General features: G+C 33.6%; 2 protein-coding genes across 6 annotated transcripts in view; one reads left to right on the top strand and one right to left on the bottom strand.

The window, feature by feature from the left end:
* Tsp26A (Tetraspanin 26A) overlaps positions 1-6,095 on the bottom strand; it is a 41,177-nt gene extending 35,082 nt beyond the window's left edge. Inside the window, exons 1-10 of one of the 4 annotated variants that reach the window (XM_081989437.1) lie at positions 5,653-6,095; positions 3,492-3,612; positions 3,229-3,302; positions 3,101-3,175; positions 2,944-3,042; positions 2,764-2,892; positions 2,661-2,711; positions 2,487-2,600; positions 2,176-2,292; positions 54-869 (exon numbers count right to left, since the gene is read on the bottom strand). In XM_081989437.1, the coding sequence (XP_081845563.1) occupies positions 801-869; positions 2,176-2,292; positions 2,487-2,600; positions 2,661-2,711; positions 2,764-2,892; positions 2,944-3,042; positions 3,101-3,175; positions 3,229-3,302; positions 3,492-3,612; positions 5,653-5,769 (966 nt within the window). In that variant the 5' untranslated portion in view covers positions 5,770-6,095 and the 3' untranslated portion in view covers positions 54-800. Of the gene's footprint in view, positions 1-53; positions 870-2,175; positions 2,293-2,486; positions 2,601-2,660; positions 2,712-2,763; positions 2,893-2,943; positions 3,043-3,100; positions 3,176-3,228; positions 3,303-3,491; positions 3,613-5,652 lie in introns of those variants that run through there. The other 3 variants (XM_081989436.1, XM_081989434.1, XR_014179695.1) reach the window with 3 other exon arrangements.
* Positions 6,096-6,237: 142 nt separating this feature from the next.
* Positions 6,238-19,841, top strand: part of Dop1R2 (dopamine receptor 2) — a 52,782-nt gene continuing 39,178 nt past the window's right edge. For both annotated transcript variants that reach the window (XM_081989431.1, XM_081989432.1), the window contains exon 1: positions 6,238-7,223. The gene's annotated coding sequence lies outside the window, so the exon portion shown is untranslated. The remainder of the gene's footprint in view (positions 7,224-19,841) is intronic.

Here is a 19,841-nt window from a genome sequence, read left to right as displayed (position 1 = left end):
AATCGGAAGACGGCAAACCAATTGACTGATAAGTAGGGCAGTAAAAAGCACAATAGTAATTCGGGTCCAAATATAATAAACCTGTATTGTAACAATACAAAATAGCTTCACAAATAAGCAGATTAGATCATAAATATCACATAGGTTAATTAAAATAATATCATCATAGCTGCCGTGTCTAAAATGCGTTTTTTAGTTAATTATAATAATATCGCACAAACGAGTAAAAATTAAACTCTTGTAGGCAGTCAATAAGGTCCAAACATAGTCACAAAAAATCCTGAGACATTACCAATATAATTATGTCATGGCTAATAATGTTACAGTCGACAGAAAAAATGTTTGTTTTGTGCAAAAGGCTTAGTAGTACAGCACTTAGATTCTCGGTGCGAAAATATTTACTGCAACTAGCGATTTATTACACAATTTTAATAATATTATTTAAAAGTGTAAATTATTTATAGTATAGTTACATGATATAATAAAAGTTACTCTGTAAAGACACGTTCCTACCAATACGAGGACTTTAATTCAATTGCTCAAAGGCAAAAAAGGGTTTTCTATAGTTACAAGGTTAAGAAAATGTTATTTCTCCCTCTCCAACAAAGCAATAAGGCTTTCAATACAAAAATCAGCCGCTAAATATAGCGACTAACATGCTGTAAACTGTATTTTAAAGGTGTCACAACATGAAAAAGCTATCACGAGATTCGGAATCCGCTCATTTCGACTAGCTGGCAGGGTTCCCACGCTGTCCTGTACAAAAAATTATACTAGACGGCCGTGGGAATTCTTAAATGTCAGTGCCATTTAGCTTTCTGCGCAAAAATGTCCGCCCTCAAATTCTGGGCGAAGCAAATGCCCAATATCTGGAAAAGTCAATGACTGTATCTATTTTTGATGTTAGGTTAGGGTGGAAGTTGATGGTGTTAGTACCGCCACAACCCAATACAATTCTGAATTTTTGACAATCTAAAAGTGATTGAAATACCTAAAGTATTCTTTAAGAAACAACACTAATCAGGACCGAAGTGAGTACAGAAAAGGGCTTTTTTTACTTTTTTCAACCAACCAAACCACCTATACCAACAATTTAACAATTCTTATACAAGTACTAAAACAGTATACTAAAACAGTTCTGGGAAAGCTTAAAACAGTTGTAGAGGGCTTTGGAACTTTTCAGAAGCATTTAGAGGTCTCTGACAATTTAAAACAAATCTGGCAAGGTTTAAGACACTTGTAGAGACGTCTGGCACTTTTTAAAAGATTCTTAGTAGCATTTAGAGGCCTATGGAACTTTCAAAATGGTCCTAGAGCCCTCTGGCATGTTAAAACAGTTCTGGGAAAGCTTAAAACAGTTGTAGAGGGCTTTGGAACTTTTCAGAAGCATTTAGAGGTCTCTGACAATTTAAAACAAATCTGGGAAGGTTTAAGACACTTGTAGAGACGTCTGGCACTTTTTAGAAGGTTCTTAATAGCATTTAGAGGCCTATGGAACTTTCAAAATGGTCCTAGAGCCCTCTGGCATGTTAAAACAGTTCTGGGAAAGCTTAAAACAGTTGTAGAGGGCTTTGGAACTTTTCAGAAGCATTTAGAGGTCTCTGACAACTTAAAACACATCTGGGAAAGTTTAAGACACTTGTAGAGACGTCTGGCACTTTTTAAAAGATTCTTAGTAGCATTTAGAGGCCTATGGAACTTTCAAAATGGTCCTAGAGCCCTCTGGCATGTTAAAACAGTTCTTGGAAAGTTTAAGACAGTTGTAGAGGGCTTTCCAATTTTTCAGAAGCAATTTAGAGGTTTTTAGCACATTCAAAATGGTTCTAGAGGTTTCTGGCATGTAAAAACTGTTCTTAGAAAGTTTAAGACAGATGTAGAAGGCCTTGGAACTGTTCAGAGGTTTAAGTTACTTGTAGAAGCTTCTGGCACTTTTTATAGTCCTAATAGATTTATTTGCAATTATTAATGATTAGAATATCGCGACTAATATAATCAGGTTGTTCATGAATTGTATTTAGTTATCTTGGTATGCATATACAAAAAGAAGTGTGTAAAGTACCTCTAGCTAGAGAAACGCCACAACCAAATAACTAACATAAACCACAAAACCATGGACAATATAACCAGTGAATGAAAAGCCACACGTAACGTGCAAAACCAAACTGAAACACTTACTTGAAAAAAGAACAACAGAAAAGCATAGGAAGCCACGCTAATCATATTTTTTTCGGTCCAGTCTTCAACCGCTTCCAAACAGCCTTGTTCGTTTATCGTTTTCGACACATCGAAAGCCTATAAAAAAATGTGAAAAGCAACCAAACAAACAACGTGCAAAATCAAAAAAAAATCGCTTGGGTTTGGTGTTTTAATGTCTGAAATTGATTGAAATAGGCTTTTGTGGTGGAAAGTTTTGATGCGCTTGCAAAATTATTTAAGTGCAACAACCGTGCACACAATAAATTTGTCGAACGGTATTTTGTTGGTACCTGTAGGATCATGATTCCTACTTTAACCGCGGCCACAGGCACTAAGTTGCTTTCGATCCATTCTTCACCGGCTCGCAAGCAACCACGTTCAAAAATGTGTTTTTCTTCTCCCGGCTGCATGTTTTTTTCCCCAAACATTTAAACAACCCCAAAAATTATAATCAAAATACTTACAAAACCAGGTTTCCTCACATCATAACCGCACTGCTTATTTTTAATAACCTCCTGAAAAAAACACTTCTAAACACTATTTAGATACTACAAAAGTAAAACATACATTTGATTTTCTTTTACAACAAGAAAAAGGGACTCCACATGCTTCTCGACTCCCTACAACCCTGGAGGAACAATTAAAATAATTGTTTCTGTCCCAGTCTTTAGGTCCTTCAATTCCACAGCATTGCAGCTGAAATTACCTCATCAGTCACTCAAACCCAAGAATGATACAGTTACTCACCCAATCCTCTTGAATCCAGTCAATCAGATTTTGTTGATCAGGATCCTCCCTGTAGTGTATTATAAAAGTCTGGAAGCCTATTGTGGCTTGAGATTTAATCTTAAAAATTTAGTTTTGTTGTAAGTGTGAGAAGAATGTGTTGAAGTAGAGTACCTACCCAATCTTTAAAAATAAACCCTAAAATACCTGCTGTCATTTCAAAAAGCAGGAGCACCGACAAAAATATAGCATACTAAAAAAAAAAATAAAATATTTAAACAGAAGTACTAAAGTAGTAACACTTACAGTAGCGAGAAGACAAGTATTCTCTCTTAAAGCACCGACGCAGCCAGTAAAGCCTATTATAAAAGTTACCGTTCCTGAAATAAAAGTAGACAATTGTAATGAAATAAAAGAAGATTTTACCCCAGAGTGCCTATTACAAAATAGGAGATTTCTCTATAGGGGACCGAATTTATTTTGTTCACACTGCGGGGCATTTTTCTTAATTTACAGTGTCTCGATAGTTGCCAAAAGTGGCGGCAAACAAAGTGGAATTGTAAACGTACCCACACATATCAGGATGAAAGCGGGGTCTAAAGCGATGTTGGCCACTTTACCAATGTTGTTGAATATGTCTTTTTCTGACCATGCCCAGACTCCCACAGTTAGAATGCACAGACCCAAAAGCTGAAAAAGATACGCGACAATGTATTTGGTTGTATCACAAAGGGATAGCAACGTATTTTATGTGTATAGTACATAATAGTAAATTGCTGCTAAATTGTATAAGATGAGAAAGTAGCAGGATTGTCCTTCAAGATGCTACATTGTCAAACTTCAGTTAAGAGGAATGTAACAATAATTATCACTTAAATCTTGTGACAATGAATCATTATCTTAATTTGAAAATTATTACAGAAACCAACATAAAATACAAAGAGCACAAGGAATAATTACTTCCTTATTTTTTTAATGAGTGTTGCCTTGGTTTTACCACAAGGTACATAGACCCAAGTCTTGAATTTAGTTGGTCACTATTATTAAAGTAAAATTGTTTGTAAGTTTGCCTTTTACTTGCAAATTATTTATTAAGGGTTAATCAATCCTCAATAGCTTCATGAGCCCAGTACTAAGAAAACCTGGAGAAACACCTTGACCTTCAGTAATTACTGAACAATATCTAGGAAAGTTTAACACCACTTTATAGAATTCTAGCTTAATTATTTAAATTATTACCTTCAATTAATATTCTAGAATATAATAAATAATTATTGAATGATTTCAAAAAAGCCAATGATCATATGCAGTCTGTAAAATAAGGATCAGACAGTATTATAATAGGGAATGACATACACAAGTCTTATAATATACATATAAGTAAATATTATGCTTGTCTTTGTCATTACCGAATTAAATTAAATGTAAATTGTTTGGAGTGTGTATTATTATCATGGAAAGCAAACTAATTTATAAATCATGGAATTCAGTAAATTTTGTAAGGTGTAGAACAGTTGCAGAGCCTTTTGGCAAGCTTAAACAATCCTTATACAAGGTTGAAAACACTTGTAAGCAAATTCTAGAAGTTTTGCAGTATTATTTAGAGAGCTCTGTCACTTCCAAAATGGTTCTAGAGACATCTAACAATTTAAAACAATGCTCGGAAGGTTTAAAACTCTTTGTAGAGGATTTGCCACTTTTCAGAAGGTTGTCAACAGCACTTAGAGATTTCTAGCAGATTCAAAATGGTCCTAGAGGCCTCTGATAATTTTAAACAAGTCTGGGAAGGTTTAAGACACCTGTAAAGGTCCCTGGCTCTTTTTAAAAGGTTCTCAATAGCATTTAGAAGTTTAGGGAACTTGTAAATGGTGAGAGAGGCCTCTGGCAATTTAAAACAGTTGTAGAGAGCTCTGCAACTTTTCAGTACCATTTAGAGCTCTTTGGCACATTCAGAACAGTTCTAGAGACCTCTGATAATTGAAAACAAGTCGGTTTAGGACACTTGTAGATGCTTTTGACACTATTTAGAAAGGAAAAGAAAACTGATAAAATTGTCTGAGGTTAGTTGAACCATCAAACTGAGAAACTGACAATAGCTGGTAATGTGATGTTATAAAGCCCACATTTTTATAGGATCTTTTTCTAATTAAATAAAATAAAAGCTGTGACAGAACAGTAAGAAGTCACTGAACAGAGTATACATTGATTTGATGAAGTAGAAATGATACAAAAAAATTGCTTTTTAAGTTACAATTTTAAGAGACTTAAATGTATTGTCAACCTATTTTGCTCTGTAAATCATTATCTACCAATATGTTTTTGAAATAAAATTATTCAGGTAAGGTAAGAATTAACCAGCAATTAGGAACTACTTATACTTATGAATTTGACCATTCAATAACCAAACTTAATAATCTCCAATAACCTCTTAGAACCAAAATATTATGAAGGTCAAATTACCCACTAATACAAAATCAGTAATAATTGAATGTAGACTATCTAATAACAAGTATTAGAACAAAGAAACCTTGAAATGTTGATTAATATAGGTACTATAAAAAGTAAGTGGAAATAAATTCATATTTTTGCTGACAATTGAAATATTATAAAATACCTTAACTAAAGCACACTAAACTGTAAAAAACTCTCAAAAGACATATCCACAGGTTGTTAAAAGTATTGTGCTTTCTCTTGAGGTTTTAATTTTTAAATTAACATAGAGGAACTTACCCAAAACAAAACATTGAATCCAAATATCATATACTTCAAGCAGCTGCTAACCTCAGTGGTCTCTCTTCGAACTTTCCTAACTGTGGGCATATTGGACACTGTAACAGCCACAGTCATTCCGTGAAATGATTATCGCTCCGATGCTTTGTGTGTATTCATTTAAATTCGGCGAATCTTTCGTGCTTCATTGATTTCTTCATACTCCGCATATTTTGAATTGGGACTGAACTTGGGGATGCAGTCTCTCAACTTACCAGCTTTGCATTGGAATAGGTGAAATTGAGCTTACTAGAGTAGACTGAAAGGTTAAGTGGTTGTGTTATACTTGTAGGTGAAGAACGCTTGTTGAATATTAAAGAAACCGCAGTGAAATTTGACTAAATTCCATGTTAATATTATTTATTTGGGTAACACAATAAACAGAAAATGCCATAACAAAAATTGGACACGTTTGACGTATTATGACCAATTGACAGTTGAAGTACAGACAGTCAGGCCAGTGTCACCAAAATATAGGTCTTTCTCTTTTTGTTACGTGCATAAAGGGAAGGAACACACATGTTTCCGATTAGTCACGCTAGGGGACTTGCCTTTATCGAGGTATTGACAGTTGACAGTGGGTTTTGCTAGAGATGTGGTATTTTATATAGGGATGTGGTTTGAACATGAAGCCTATTAATTACAGTGCGCTCTTTTATTTTTGATAGCTAAAAAATTATACTTAATTATAGTTAAGAAGTCTATATAAGAACAGTTATGTTTATATCGATTAACATACTAACCACTTTTTTTGTTGCATTTTTATTAGTACAGTATATTTCAAATCCAATGTATATGAAAGCCAGGAATTTCTCAATTAATGTAATGATTGAATAAATTTAATAATGTATAAAAACTGCACAACTATTTGCAGCGATGAAGTGTTTGATAAAGTTGCAAAGACATTGAAAGTTTCACTTTACACTATTAAACTGAATGAAACCAACGGTCTTTGTAACAAAACTTGCAACTTTTTCTATTGTGTAAAACTTAGAACGATTTCCATATCTTCCGCTAAACTAATTCAGAAAGAGAATCGGAATTTCCACTTCCTTTCAGGGCGAAGTTTCCGGTCCCCCCTATACACGTATAAATAGTTTTGGGTCCCCCAAGTTTGGAACGGTCGGAAAATGTGAAATATACGTAATCGATCTGCATGTTTCTGTTGGGGAAACTTATCAACGACAAGAAGTGAAAAAAGATGCAATTTTGGAACTGATCCGTTTTGGAATAGTCTGAAATTCGATGAACGCTTGCGCCTGATTCTTCAAAATTACACGCGCCCCATTGTCGCCGGTTTCAGTGTTTCCCTGCGCCCCATGTTGAGTCGTTACCGCATTGGTTGCAACTTTACCCGTCAATGTGCGCTAAAACTATATGAAACTTTTTTTCTTGGACTTTTTTGAAAAAAAACTGACATAAATTGGATTTTTTCTTGTGATGCTGTTTATTTTAGTAGAGGTTACTTTTTAAAGGTGATTTTGGAAACTTTCTTGTAATTAGAAAAAACTTGTGGAATAACAACATTATGTGTAAGTATAATTTGATTCCTAAATTAAAACTTGTTTAGACCAGCAGTAAATCATGATGAACGCCCAAAAAGCAATTTCCTTGGGGATAACATCACAGTAAATAATTATTATGCGCGCAGCCATGAAGCTGCATTGTTAATATCCTGAATAACAACAGATCATTATAAATGGGCTTTAACTCAATTTGATTGCATGTTAACTTTGTCTTTGACAGAATAATGGTGAGGTGTAGAGGAATCACAGTGCGCGCATCATTGCTAGATAACAAAAACGTCCTTAGGTTACGATTTGTACGAAGGTTAATCCCCCATCATCCCTTTTATAGAGTTTTTATGACGATGAGACCGGAAGTAATAATAATCGCAAGTTTACGACCCGCCTATAATTTTGTGGGTTTTTCTGGAGTGGATTAGGAAAGTCATTTTCTTCACACCTCATTAATCAGTAGGCACTCGATTTTGAGCACAAACATTTTTCTAACCCTCAAAAAAACTGCACTCTACCAAACGATGCAAATGATAATGCCCCAAAGGGCAATTCTGAAGGTCGTTTGAAGGTCCAATTTTCCGTTTTTTTGTCTCCGGGACCGTAAAACAAATCGGAAAAGTAGGAAAAGCTACTCTGTCGGTTCGATTTTCATTATCTGGAGCTAACAGGTTCTCATTTGCACTAAAGGGCCGTATAACGGTTCAAACTCGGACACTTTGGGAGCCGTGGATATCTTTAGCATGTACCCATCCAGTGCAGCTAAAACCATCCAAAATATAATTAGCTTAATCAAGTTTAGAGTGGCTCTACGAGGAGTTTCTCTTGGACTTCCTGGTCCAATGGGTCATTAAATTTTAGAACGTCATTTTGATTTAACACATCCGCTAGTTAGCCAGTTTGGTATTCAGGAAAGTTATTTTCTTTGTCGATCTGGGATTTAGTGAATTAGGTTAACTCTGGTTTAGGTAACCAAAAACAGTTCTACTTAGAGCAACGAGTAAATTCTACTTCTCATAAACAATGTTGGCAATGTCAAAATCTTTAATTTAAACTGCTCTATTTCATTCAAAATTATCTAAGTCATGGTAAATTTGTTGTAGTACAATTAGAACACCTCTTTTGGAGGGTTTAGCCCTCACAATTTACTAATTTAGAATAACTTTTAATTATTTAAAGGAGAAGAATTATTCACAATCTTAATGCAGGGTGTAGAAATGTGACACTGACTCTCTGCTTTCTCAATGTATGCTCCACCTTACGAATTCGAATTAATTGGCCAGGTACACATCGTGTAAAACTTGATCCGATTCTTTGACCGGATTGAAATGGCCTTAATCTCTATATCGTACCGTATCTAGTTGGTTATTCAATCCGATCCAGGAATTCTCTTCCCTCTAAACTAGGTTACAAAAGGATAGGAACTGATCTAAAGAAAGAATTCATACTGCATAGTTTTTGTATACTTTCAAATTTTTGGTTTTGAAATATTATTTAAAAATGAGTAAAACTGTTAAAACTTATCTTGTCGTAGGTTGAACAGAATTGATCTAAACTGCTCGTCAAAAAGAATGGGATAGCAAAATTTTTGGTCTTTTTTGATCGGCTGTTTCTTCAAATTGATTCACTCGATTTTAATAATTTTTTTGAGGAATTAAAGGTGTTTTCTTTCTCTTTCTGATCTAAATAATCTTTTTGAAAGTTGTCACAGATCCGAGTATACAGGGTGTGACTGAGGTGTAGTCAAAAAGGACTCAAAAAACTGGTAAAAACGTCTAGATATATGAATTGGATCATTAAAAAAATGGTGTGCTTGTTTATCCAATATTTTTCCATCAAAATCACTGAACATGCCAAGACTTTTGATAAAAATATGATTATGTTTTCAATTTATTTTTTGGGTTTTGGTTAAATTGGGTAGTTTTATGTGTAACCTTGCTAATCCCTTTCTTTTTCCACTAAAGATTTAAAGAAATGTTAAATTAAAAACAAGAGAAGTAAAAATAACCCCATTTTTGAAATTTTGTAATAACATTTGTAAACGGCCCTTAATCTCCAAACTGGAGAAAACGTCTAGAGATATTGACCCCAAGACTCGATTAAGGTTATTTTGAAACACAATTTTTTTGTAAGAAATGGCGTTAGATCGAATTTTTTGAGTCCACCTCAGTCACACCCTGTATATTCGGATCTGTGGCAAATTTCAAAAAATTATTTAGGTCATCAGAAAGAGAAAGAAAATACCTTTTAATCGTCAAAAAAATTATTAAAATCGAGTGAATCAATTTGAAGAAACAACCGCTCAAAAAAGACTAAAAATTTTGGTGTCCCATTTTTGTTGACGAGCAGTTGATTTACTGAGAATTACGATTTGTACGTAGTTTTGACAAAATCTGTTAATCAACACTTTGCATAATTATTTATAATATTGTATTAACAATATCATCATATATTTTTTACTTTGTCATTGTTCGTGACAATGTAATACACACTCAAACAATGTAATAGAAAAATAAATATTTTTGTGTGTGATAAACAAAAAAGCAAACATTACATTTTGTTTCGATTTTTGCCAACTTACACAGTTTTTACCATTTAACGTACGTATGTTTAAAAAAATAAACTAAACGTTTATAACATTTTGAATTTGTTACACTTACACACTTGATTGTTCTTTTAAAAATATCATGATGATGCTTCTTAATCAATGAAATTACCATCCATAAGTTACCAATTTGGCAAAAAACAGCAGTTAAGGAAATAGAGTTAAAGTTTAATGATATGAAAATGAATACTGCAAAATAGCTTTGATTTAGCAAAGTTTAGAATTTTAAAATTACTGTTCACTTAAAAGCAGTTTAGGTATTAACACCAATGTAAAGAGAACAACGTAAAAACTTCTCTGTAATGCCAAAACTGGAACAAAAATTCAAGTAAACATAAACTTGCAAGTATACAAACTAAATTTGCACTTATTTTGTCTAGAAAGTCAGGCAAAAGGGTCATTAAGCAGCAGTTTTAAGTAGCATTTTGAAGTAAAAATTTGTACCTACTATTTTATTAAAAGATCATTACAATTCTTGCGTTAATGAAGACAAAACTGTAATGAAAACAAATTGTTATGTAATAAACCAGATGAATTAACTGTTATAATTGTTTGCGTTATCAATGAATTTTGTGGCTTAGTCAAAGTTTATCAGAAAGTCCCTGTTTTTCCTGAAAGTGTCCTTATAGAATACTTTTGACAAGTAAAGTGACGGATTTTGAAAACTCTACATAAGGAATGTAAAATTATCAGCTTTCCAGTTATTTACTAGGAAAAAAATCGAATGTTTTTGTGTGCTTTTTTAAAGCTAAAAACTTCTTAAGCTACTACCTGCCTAATATTGAGTCGATAGTGAGAAGTTTCAGCATCATAATAACCTCAACCACCTCATGAATTTTAAGCGTACGTGCAGTGCATTTCAAATTCATGAGGGAAATGAGTTTTTAAATTTTGCGTTTAAAACCTAAACGTTTTCTTACGTATTAGCTCTAGATAATCCATAATAACAAGCAACGTGTATGTGTAGAATTTGCATAACGTGTTTTTGTGCGTTTCAATCTTGAAATCTCGAGCAAAATTAAATCGGTATTAATACGATTTCTCAGCGCAAATCCAGAAGCTTAGAAATGCTGAATTTAATCTAAACCGTAAACCAAAGTTTTATTGCTTGCTCCTTGCCGCGACGTCATCTAATAGTTTTACGTCCCGAAACTTTGCATAGCCCGAATTTACATTATAATATGAATATGTGTTGGAAACTGAGCGGAATAAGCGACTTTAAAGAGGAAATGGGATAATTTTGGGATTCGTGTTTTCGCACCGCAAAACTAGATATAAATTCACTTGAAGACATTTGCGGAGCAATTTTTTCTCGTTCGAAGAAGTTTGCGTGTTATGATGAAACTGAAGCTCCAGGGAACCGTTTCCATTTAAGCCAACCTCAAAAACTTCTAAAACTCTAATTTCGCCTGCAGTGTGATCATCACACACCAAAATCCCAGCAGGACGATTGGTCGATGATATAAAAATTACATGTTGGCGCTCCTTAAACTTTTCCCATTCGACTACGCCTAGTTTTTGAAAGTTTAATGACTGAATAAAACCAAACATTATCCCTCGTCAATTTTCTTCCCTTGGTCTGTCCGAAAGTTGTTGTGCAAATTTACCATAGCGGTGGATTAACTGTATGGATGATTAAGTTTCCGGCTTAATCATTTCATAACCGCTTTGTCGGAAAGCTCGTTTATTTAATGCGACCCTCGAATACTGAAATATAACCGTTTTGAAATGCTTATACTGATTTTTATTAGGCACCATAAGAACTCGAGTAATTGCTGTGGGGAAAGATGAGCGGAAAACGCCGTTTCTTCTTTACGGACATATTAAAATGGAAATTACTCCCTGTTGTGGGAGGAATTCTAAAGGGAGGTTTTGCATTTAAAAATAAAATTTCCATATCACTGTCACAGTATATGTAGTTACGAAAGCTTTTTCTTAAGGATGACTGTCACAAATCTCAGTATCCTCATCACCCCTAAATAAAGAAAACGACAGACAAGACAAATTTCCTGGCTAAATAAGCGAAAGCCTTTGGTTTTTACGTGCCAGTACAATGTCTGGACTAATTAAATAAATTTTGGTAATTACGCTTTAGCTCAGCAAGAATAGAAATCAATTGAATATTGTTTTCTACGCCAAAACTGATCAGTGCCTGATGATGACATCTTAACTTTAGTTTAGTTAAAATGGAGTTATTTTAAAAAAGCAGTGCCACATTTTGCCTTTTCTCCTTAAGGAGGCTCTTAAATGCAAAAATACCAATACAATCTTGTAGAAGATAACATTTCCTGCAACTTACCTTATTTACATTTTTTTGTACTACTGGGCTTAGTCAAAATAAAGTTGGTTTAAAAAAAGCAGTTTAGTGCATCCTGTCAATTTTTGCTGTTTACGTGACTGTTTTAAATCTCAAAATATTAGGTATTTGAAGGGTAACCGTTTTTCTGATATTTTCTGGATTCTGGATTTACTGGATTAGTTTAAGTAGATATTTTCAGGGTCAGTGTCTAAATATAATATAATAATTGTGGGTACATTGTAGAACTACCCTAATTAGTTGATAACATTTTTTATAAATTGCCAGAAATTCCATGTCAATCTTTCATCAGTTTCTACTATTTTTCTACACCTGGCCTTTATTCACTTTTTCAAAAATTTTTTTTTCAAAGCAACTTTTCCAACTGATTTAGAACACTTCAGTCTGCAGAAAGGTTAGTTTTTGCTACTTGGGAACTGGCAAACAAATGATAAATTACGTAAAAAATAAGAGCGAAAAAGAAACATAACTAGGAGCCAATAATTTGTAAGTTAAGGGTGGAAATGTAAAATTTATTCCCGACCTTGGCATCAAGGCGCCATTAGATAATTTTATGTTTCCTACCCTTTGACAAAGACCTTAGATGCATTAGTATAGAACGCTCTTGGATACAGTTTTAACTCTATCCAAGGCTATTCCACGTCTCCATTTGCAATTTATTCGATCTGCGTTTGCATCATGTATATTAAGTGTTTTCTGAGCGTGAAAAAATTACTTCTTCTGAGTTTCAATATTGTTTTCAGGTCACAGTGGGACATTAGGTGCCCTAGTGGGAGTTTTTCATTCAGAAACTGTTTATAATGAAAACTAACGATGGAAACCCTGCAAACTATTCAGATTGCGTGCTAATAATAATAGTTCGGGCAATTTGACATTGTTACGGTTTCCTTTAGTTGCAGCCAGGCTTGAAACGAAACGGTTTGTTTTCATTTATTTATCAGCAAGCACAATAACAGTGGAGATCGAGATAAAGCAAAACTAGTCGGGAGCATTGACTAAAGTGGCTCGTCCACTGTTTGGTTTATCGTTCCGATCTACGACTTACTCTTACCAACATGGAAATAAATCTGGACCCGAAATCGTTCAGATTTATGTGCTTGTTTACTAGAAGCGAAACAAACAGAACCGAGCTATTGCTACAGCTCTGTTATTTTTAGAGGAGGCGATCCTATTTAATGAACAGTTTATACCGTATTAATTTATTAGGGATGTTGTTTGTTGAACGACCGGAAAAGGAAAACTAAATTAACCCTTTAGGACTCTAACTCTATTTATCTTAATCGGGTTCAGCCAATATTAGATTTCTCTTTTCGTTCGTTTACCTAATCCGGACCTACTCCTCCTCATATACAGAATTTCGTGTCTCGTGTAGCCTCTCCGTTTCAATAAAGAAAAACTAGATTGAACGTTAAACTAATCGCAGATTAAATGAACCACTCGAGGAATCGTTCAGAAATTGCTTTAAAAAGTTCCGTCATTAGGAAGCTCGGTGCGGGCAAACTACGGAAATTAGCGCGCGTTGTCGATGATTAAAAGTGGCCGTTCTTCGTCCGAAACAATTTCCTTTCTACGTTCAGTATTTGAAAGTTTAAGACTTTGAATTGTTCCAATTTTCGTAAACCGGTTTGGAATCGCATCGCCCAGGTTTATGGAAATTTGCGCGCGGTCGCTTTATTGTACACAGCGATGAAGGTGCGGAGTTTTTGAATTTGCATAATAAGTTTTTGCAGTTCCTGATATTAATTTTTTAAACAGTTTCAGTATAAGTCGTGTCTTTTACTAACTTTTTGCTTTATCAAACAAACAATATACTCTATTATTGTAGCTGAGTAATTCAGTTTACTATTAGTAATTCAAATAATTTGACTGGAGGCTGCGACCCTGGTTAAACCCTAAACCTAAAGCTGAACCCTTCTTATCTCATCTGAATAGGCTTTACTCTATTAGGTTATCAAACCACGTGAATAAATGTGGATTAATCACTAACCCTCACTTTTATCTGTTTGCTGGCAAGCTTACAGTTTCTATCCCTTAAATACCAATTAAGACAATCTCTGCTTCAAGTTTCAATCCAGTGGTGGAAAGTTGTCTTTCTCAGATTCTCACTTTAGTGCGTTTACATGCATAAATTACAGCGATTAACTTTATGCATGTAAAGTGTCATAAACTAAACAGTGGCAATAAGAAAACAGGTCATGAACAACGAAAACTTTCCACCCAAAATCATAAACTGAAGTCTTATTGCTTATGACGTTGATTCCATTTAATATTTCTACTTCCCCGAAAACTTTTACAGAGATAATTTGCAACAAACTGAGATTACAACTTTGTTGAGGCACTTGACCAGTATACCAAGATTGATGTAAGAAGTGTCCAGTATTCCCGATGGCAATTATGGAGTTTGCCTTGAAAGTTTCATTTTTCCAAAGCCACAACAAAACTTTTGTAATTGACTTTCGATAACAACTATCGTTAACCCTGAGTAACTATCGCAAATAGTGTTATGCTTCAGTTACAAGTTGAGTTTCTAGTTTTGTTAGAGGGAAATAATGCAGAATGGTTCAGTAGTAACTCAGTAATCAACTTTGTTTTATTAGGTTATTAGGAAAGTTTGAGAGAAATAAACTTCCTTAACAAACCTTACTAAGTCTTGAATTGCGGTTTATTTCGTTGCACCAGATGTATGTAAAAAAACAACACTGATTAGATAGATTCAGTAAATTGCGCGAAAAATTAAGAAACTTTTCTATGGTTTTATTGCTTTTACTTGTCATTATTACTATTTTCAAAGTAGTAGTTCATATTGCAGTTGTTCATATATGAAGAGAGGGAACAACGGGATGCTTCAAAACCAATTTTAACTTTTATATGTCCTGTATGCAAAGTTGTGTACTTTGGCGTCGTATCTTGCATTTTCCAACTTATATGATACTAGGAAAATTGTAAAGTTTTCCGGCAATAAACATAGAACTGAAATTAAAATATGAATTCTGGAGTAACCAATACGTAAGTATAAGTTATTTTCTAATAAAATATACAGTGAGGGACAAATGTATTGCATATAATTTAAAAAAATCAGTGTTTTTTTTTTTTGTAAAATTGCTCAGACCCGTCGATTTTTGTTTTCAGTTGCGCATTTTGATAAGGAAAGATATAAGTATTGTATACCAAAATTAAAGAGAAAAAAGTATTTTTTATTACACTATAAAAAAGCAATAAATACTTTGGGAAATAATTATTTTAATTCTGATATTTATGATGCTATTACAGTAAATCTGATGTTATCTTCTTGTCCCTGTATTCTGTTGGAACACGACCATAAACTTTCGTTTAGACTAAAAACTACAATTTCTACAGTTTCTACAATTCAAGACGTCATTCATATAGTTTTGAATAACAAACTGTAAACGGAGCATTATAAATTATAAACTCTAAATTATCTACAAATTGCCCAGGACACTTGTGTTTAATAAACTGCCATACTGTAACGCTTCATTTATAGTTTGCATCGATAATTACAGTTTTAAAATTTCCAAACAACACACCCAGTTCTTGTTTTATTATTTTTTGAATTGGTTTTACATGTATTGGGATCTCGGTAACCGTAAGAGCTACAGAGTCGGCTAAATGGGGAAAGTTTTAGAGAATTGTATGTGAAACTTATTTCCGGTTTACAAATTAAATTATCTTTCTTCGTTTTCCGGAAAATTGGTAAAACGTCAGAGGCTGCATTTTAAACAATTGCTTTTTAACAAAGCCAAAGGGAGACAGACACTGCATAACTGTACAAAATGCTGTACAATATTAATGGTTTCTACCATTGCTACTATCTGAAATGTACAAAAAATTGTAAACTATCTTATAAAACCAAATAGTTGTAATTGCTCAACTAAAAACTAAAACCTTAATGCTACTCTAAGAAGTCTTACAACTAAGTAACCGCGTTGTGAGAAACGGGAATCAATACTGGAGGAGGTGATTGGAAAACGTGCTGATTTGTGATCCAAACTGCAGCCGATAGGAAATGCAGTTAAGTGAATTACAGAGGTAATGCCTTTTAAAATTCTGTTCTCGGCACATCAATTTATGTCCTCATTGTTTGAAGCTAAACGGCTTATTCGGAGCGTTGTTTGAATAATAACAAAAAAATTGAAATCTCTGAATTATTTGAGAAATATTTCAGATGTCAGGGCATATTACAAGAAATTGTATTTATCAGCGTCACCAGATGTCAATAAAAGTTCCCGTAAGGAAAACCATTTGTTTGCGGATACGTCAAATACAGTTAAAACAGTAGCCCAAATTCGTACGGGGTCTAAATCGACCCGGAAAAGGTCCCCGTTAACATATTTATAAAAATTTCCGCATCGTCAGCTTATTTTCGTGTAAATCGACCATGAAAAATATCGGGTACATATATTCCCCCACGATGTTGTCATCATACACATTTTTTTCACTTCCCGTTTAAATAAACGTGAATTACTCGCAGACGAGGCCTTATTACCGCCATTTACGTTTTAAAAGGGTACGTCCGGGTTTTTTTTTCTCTCTATCAGTCACTGAAGATGCAAATCAGCTCTTGGTAATCGTAAATCATTTTTTTTCAGTTCATCCCTAGCAATTACCATTTTGCCAGATGTTTTGAAAATTGGATTTACTATAAAAATGTTCCAACACATTCTAGTCTGATTGAACATTTTATTTAAGGAAAACATGCTACTTGGAAACTAATCGAGGTTAATGGGTTTGTTTCTCTTCTCAGGGGTGATTATCCCCGACCATTGCTATCACCGTTCATCTGAGTAATGAAGAAATATCCGTCCTGGATATTAAAACACGTATTATATAAAAACGGGGCACTTTGGCCCGCCCTAAGATGGCTTTCAGAATATATTTGATTAATGATCGTGTAGTTGTAATCGGCAGGCCTCCAATAAACAAGCCATTTCGGGCAATACCTTACCGCCAAAACGTCTTGCGGGATGTTTTAAAGTGGTTTGAGGTGTCATTAGTTATGGAAGATACATCAGTATCTCATTAGTTTTATTGAGTGGCGGATCGGGGAAACCTTATAAGGTGACTCATCAATTTCTTAGATATCTCGAATTTAAGGGCCTTAATAGATCAGAACAGCAGATTTCTTGATTAACGCTCAAAGTCTCAAGTTTGAATTATTTTAAGCTGTTTAATTTAGTTATTGATATCTTGATTATGATTTGAATAAGTGGTTTAAACACTGACAGTATATAGTTTTTCTTACATACAGTATGGTAAATTCAATTTTCTCTAAGAGATCCAACGTATACGACCCTTACCACATTCATGGAGCACCTGTACATTTTCTCGGACTCTTATGCCATGCTTTCTGGATAAAATATAGTTGGTAAAGCCCGAGTGTCATTTCTAAAGCTGTATCTTTTCATTTATTCCCCATGAGTTTAAAAGTAACCAAAATTAGATTAGTTCTTGTGCAGTTTTGTCAAGTTTCCAAAATCTGCTTTAAGAGATGTAGCCTATTAACTGATTTTTTTTACCACTTACAATCAATAAATTAGAACTATATTGTGTTTATATTAACTTTCCTCGCAAGGATAATAAGTAAAACATATACTACGTGAATACTAGGCATAAATCAAACTTGTAGTGTTTACGAAATCAGTATTAATTAATACTTGATTTACCTCTAACAGTAAGTGGAGTGGCTTCTGGTGATTTTCTTACAACTTGTAGTTTGTAACTCAAATAAAAATAATTCAATTTACTTGATGTTTTAAAACAATTCCACATTCAATCCTAACTAGGGTAGCTCCGCAAACATAAAGTTTAATCTAATATCATGCAATTTTCTTAAATCTAACGACGTCATAACCTAGCGTGTGTAATCCATCATTACACACCATCAAATTACTTGTTAGCGAAAGCAATTGGCAATCAACTAGTGGTTAAATTTAGTTTAGGGAATATGGGGCTAACTTAAGTAAAAGCTCGTTTTCATGGTAATAGTTTTATACAAAAATTATTTTTTGTTACAAGCAAATTATATGGTAAAATTGTTGTCTGTTGACACTCCAAATAAATATTTATATAGACTAGCTACTCACACGAAATTTTAGAAAACATATCATATTCCAAACAACCAAACATTTCTACTCTCCACATTATACTACAAAGCAAAATTTCAACTCTCAGAAACATTCCAACTCTTTGAGGGAGCTGCAACAAATTTATTCAAATATTATTCGGTTTAAGAGTGCATTTTTAAAGTCAAATTTTGTTTTATGGATTTACAGAAACATTCATCCCCATTTTTACACCCAAAACGAGTGTAAAAATTATGATCTTAAAGAAATGTGCAATTGTTGTTAGTTAAGTCTGTAATTTCAAGGAGAAATGTTTAATGCAAAGTTTTTTTAACGTATTTTGTAGCAAAAATATAGCAGAATATTAAATGTATGCTATTTAGCTTGGATATATTGTGTGTAATAGAAAAACTGGGGCATTGATCTTAAAAGTAAAATCGTTTCAAATTGCCTGTCAATTTTATTATGTTTGTATAATGCAAAAATATTTATAGGTTATATCCAACTATGCACTTTTAGAGCTTTATCGGTCATAACGTGCATATGCACCAATTCGATTAGAGAGCAGTTAGTGTTTCCATTTGCCTAAATACATTTTTTAAAGTAAACGTCGAAGTCAACTACTTTTGCTATGTCAACAAGCAATTTTTAAAAGCGATTTTGTGGTAGACTGAAGTTTAAACTGTCATTTTTGCAGTTAAACTTTGATAGTGCTTTCCTCCTTGACTGTACCAAATTTTGTAGTGTTTTTTCAGGCTATTGGAGAGAAAATTTAACGAAGTTTCCAAAAATGTTCTCAAAACATTCACTATCTTACTCCAAGTGGGTTTTATAGGCAATTTTGTCCTTTACAACTGTGTTTCTGTCACTTCAAACTTTAACACCGCTTTTCTGTCTGGCTGTACCAAATTTTGTAGTGTTTTTTTTTAAATATTGGATAGGAAATTACATCAGGAACCCAAAATTGTGCTTAAAAATGTGATCCGGTTACTACAAGTGGGTTTTAGGAGCGATTTTGTCGAAGACTGCCTTTTAAACTGTCATTTTTGCAGTTCAAATTTTGACAGCGCTTTCGTCATTGACTGTACCAAATTTTTTAGTGTTTTTTTATGTTAATGGATAGTAAATTTAATCAGGATTTCCAAAAAATAATTCAAAATGTGATCCGGTAACTTCAAGTGGTATGTAGGAGCGATTTTGTCGAAAACTGTCTTTTAAACCTTCATTTTTGTAGTTAAACTATGACAGCGCATTCCTCCATGACTACTGAATTGTTTAGTATTTTTTTAAGTTATTGGATAGGAAATTAAACCAGGATCCCAAAATTGTGCTTAAAAATGTGATCCGGTTACTACAAGTGGGTTTTAGGAGCAATTTTGTCGAAGACTGCCCTTTAAACTGTCATTTTTGCAGTTGACATTTTTACAGCGCAAATTTTTTAATGTTTTCTGAGATTATTGGCTAGTAAACTTAATAAGGATTCCAAAAATGTGTTTAAAAAGCTGATCCAGTACTTATAAGGGGGTTAAACCAATGATTGTTTTCAACTTTGTTTCAAACACCAAACTGGCAAAACAAGCAAATTTAAGTAAAATTCTGTAATTTCCGGGTTAACTAAAGCCCCCAAAAAA

The sequence above is a fragment of the Ips typographus genome, linkage group LG11, assembly GCF_016097725.1.
Source record: "Ips typographus isolate SLU linkage group LG11, UJ_Ityp_2.0, whole genome shotgun sequence".
NCBI lineage: Eukaryota > Metazoa > Arthropoda > Insecta > Coleoptera > Curculionidae > Ips > Ips typographus.
The sequence above is the reverse complement of the archived record's forward strand: the minus strand, read 5'-3'. Positions and strand labels throughout refer to the sequence as shown.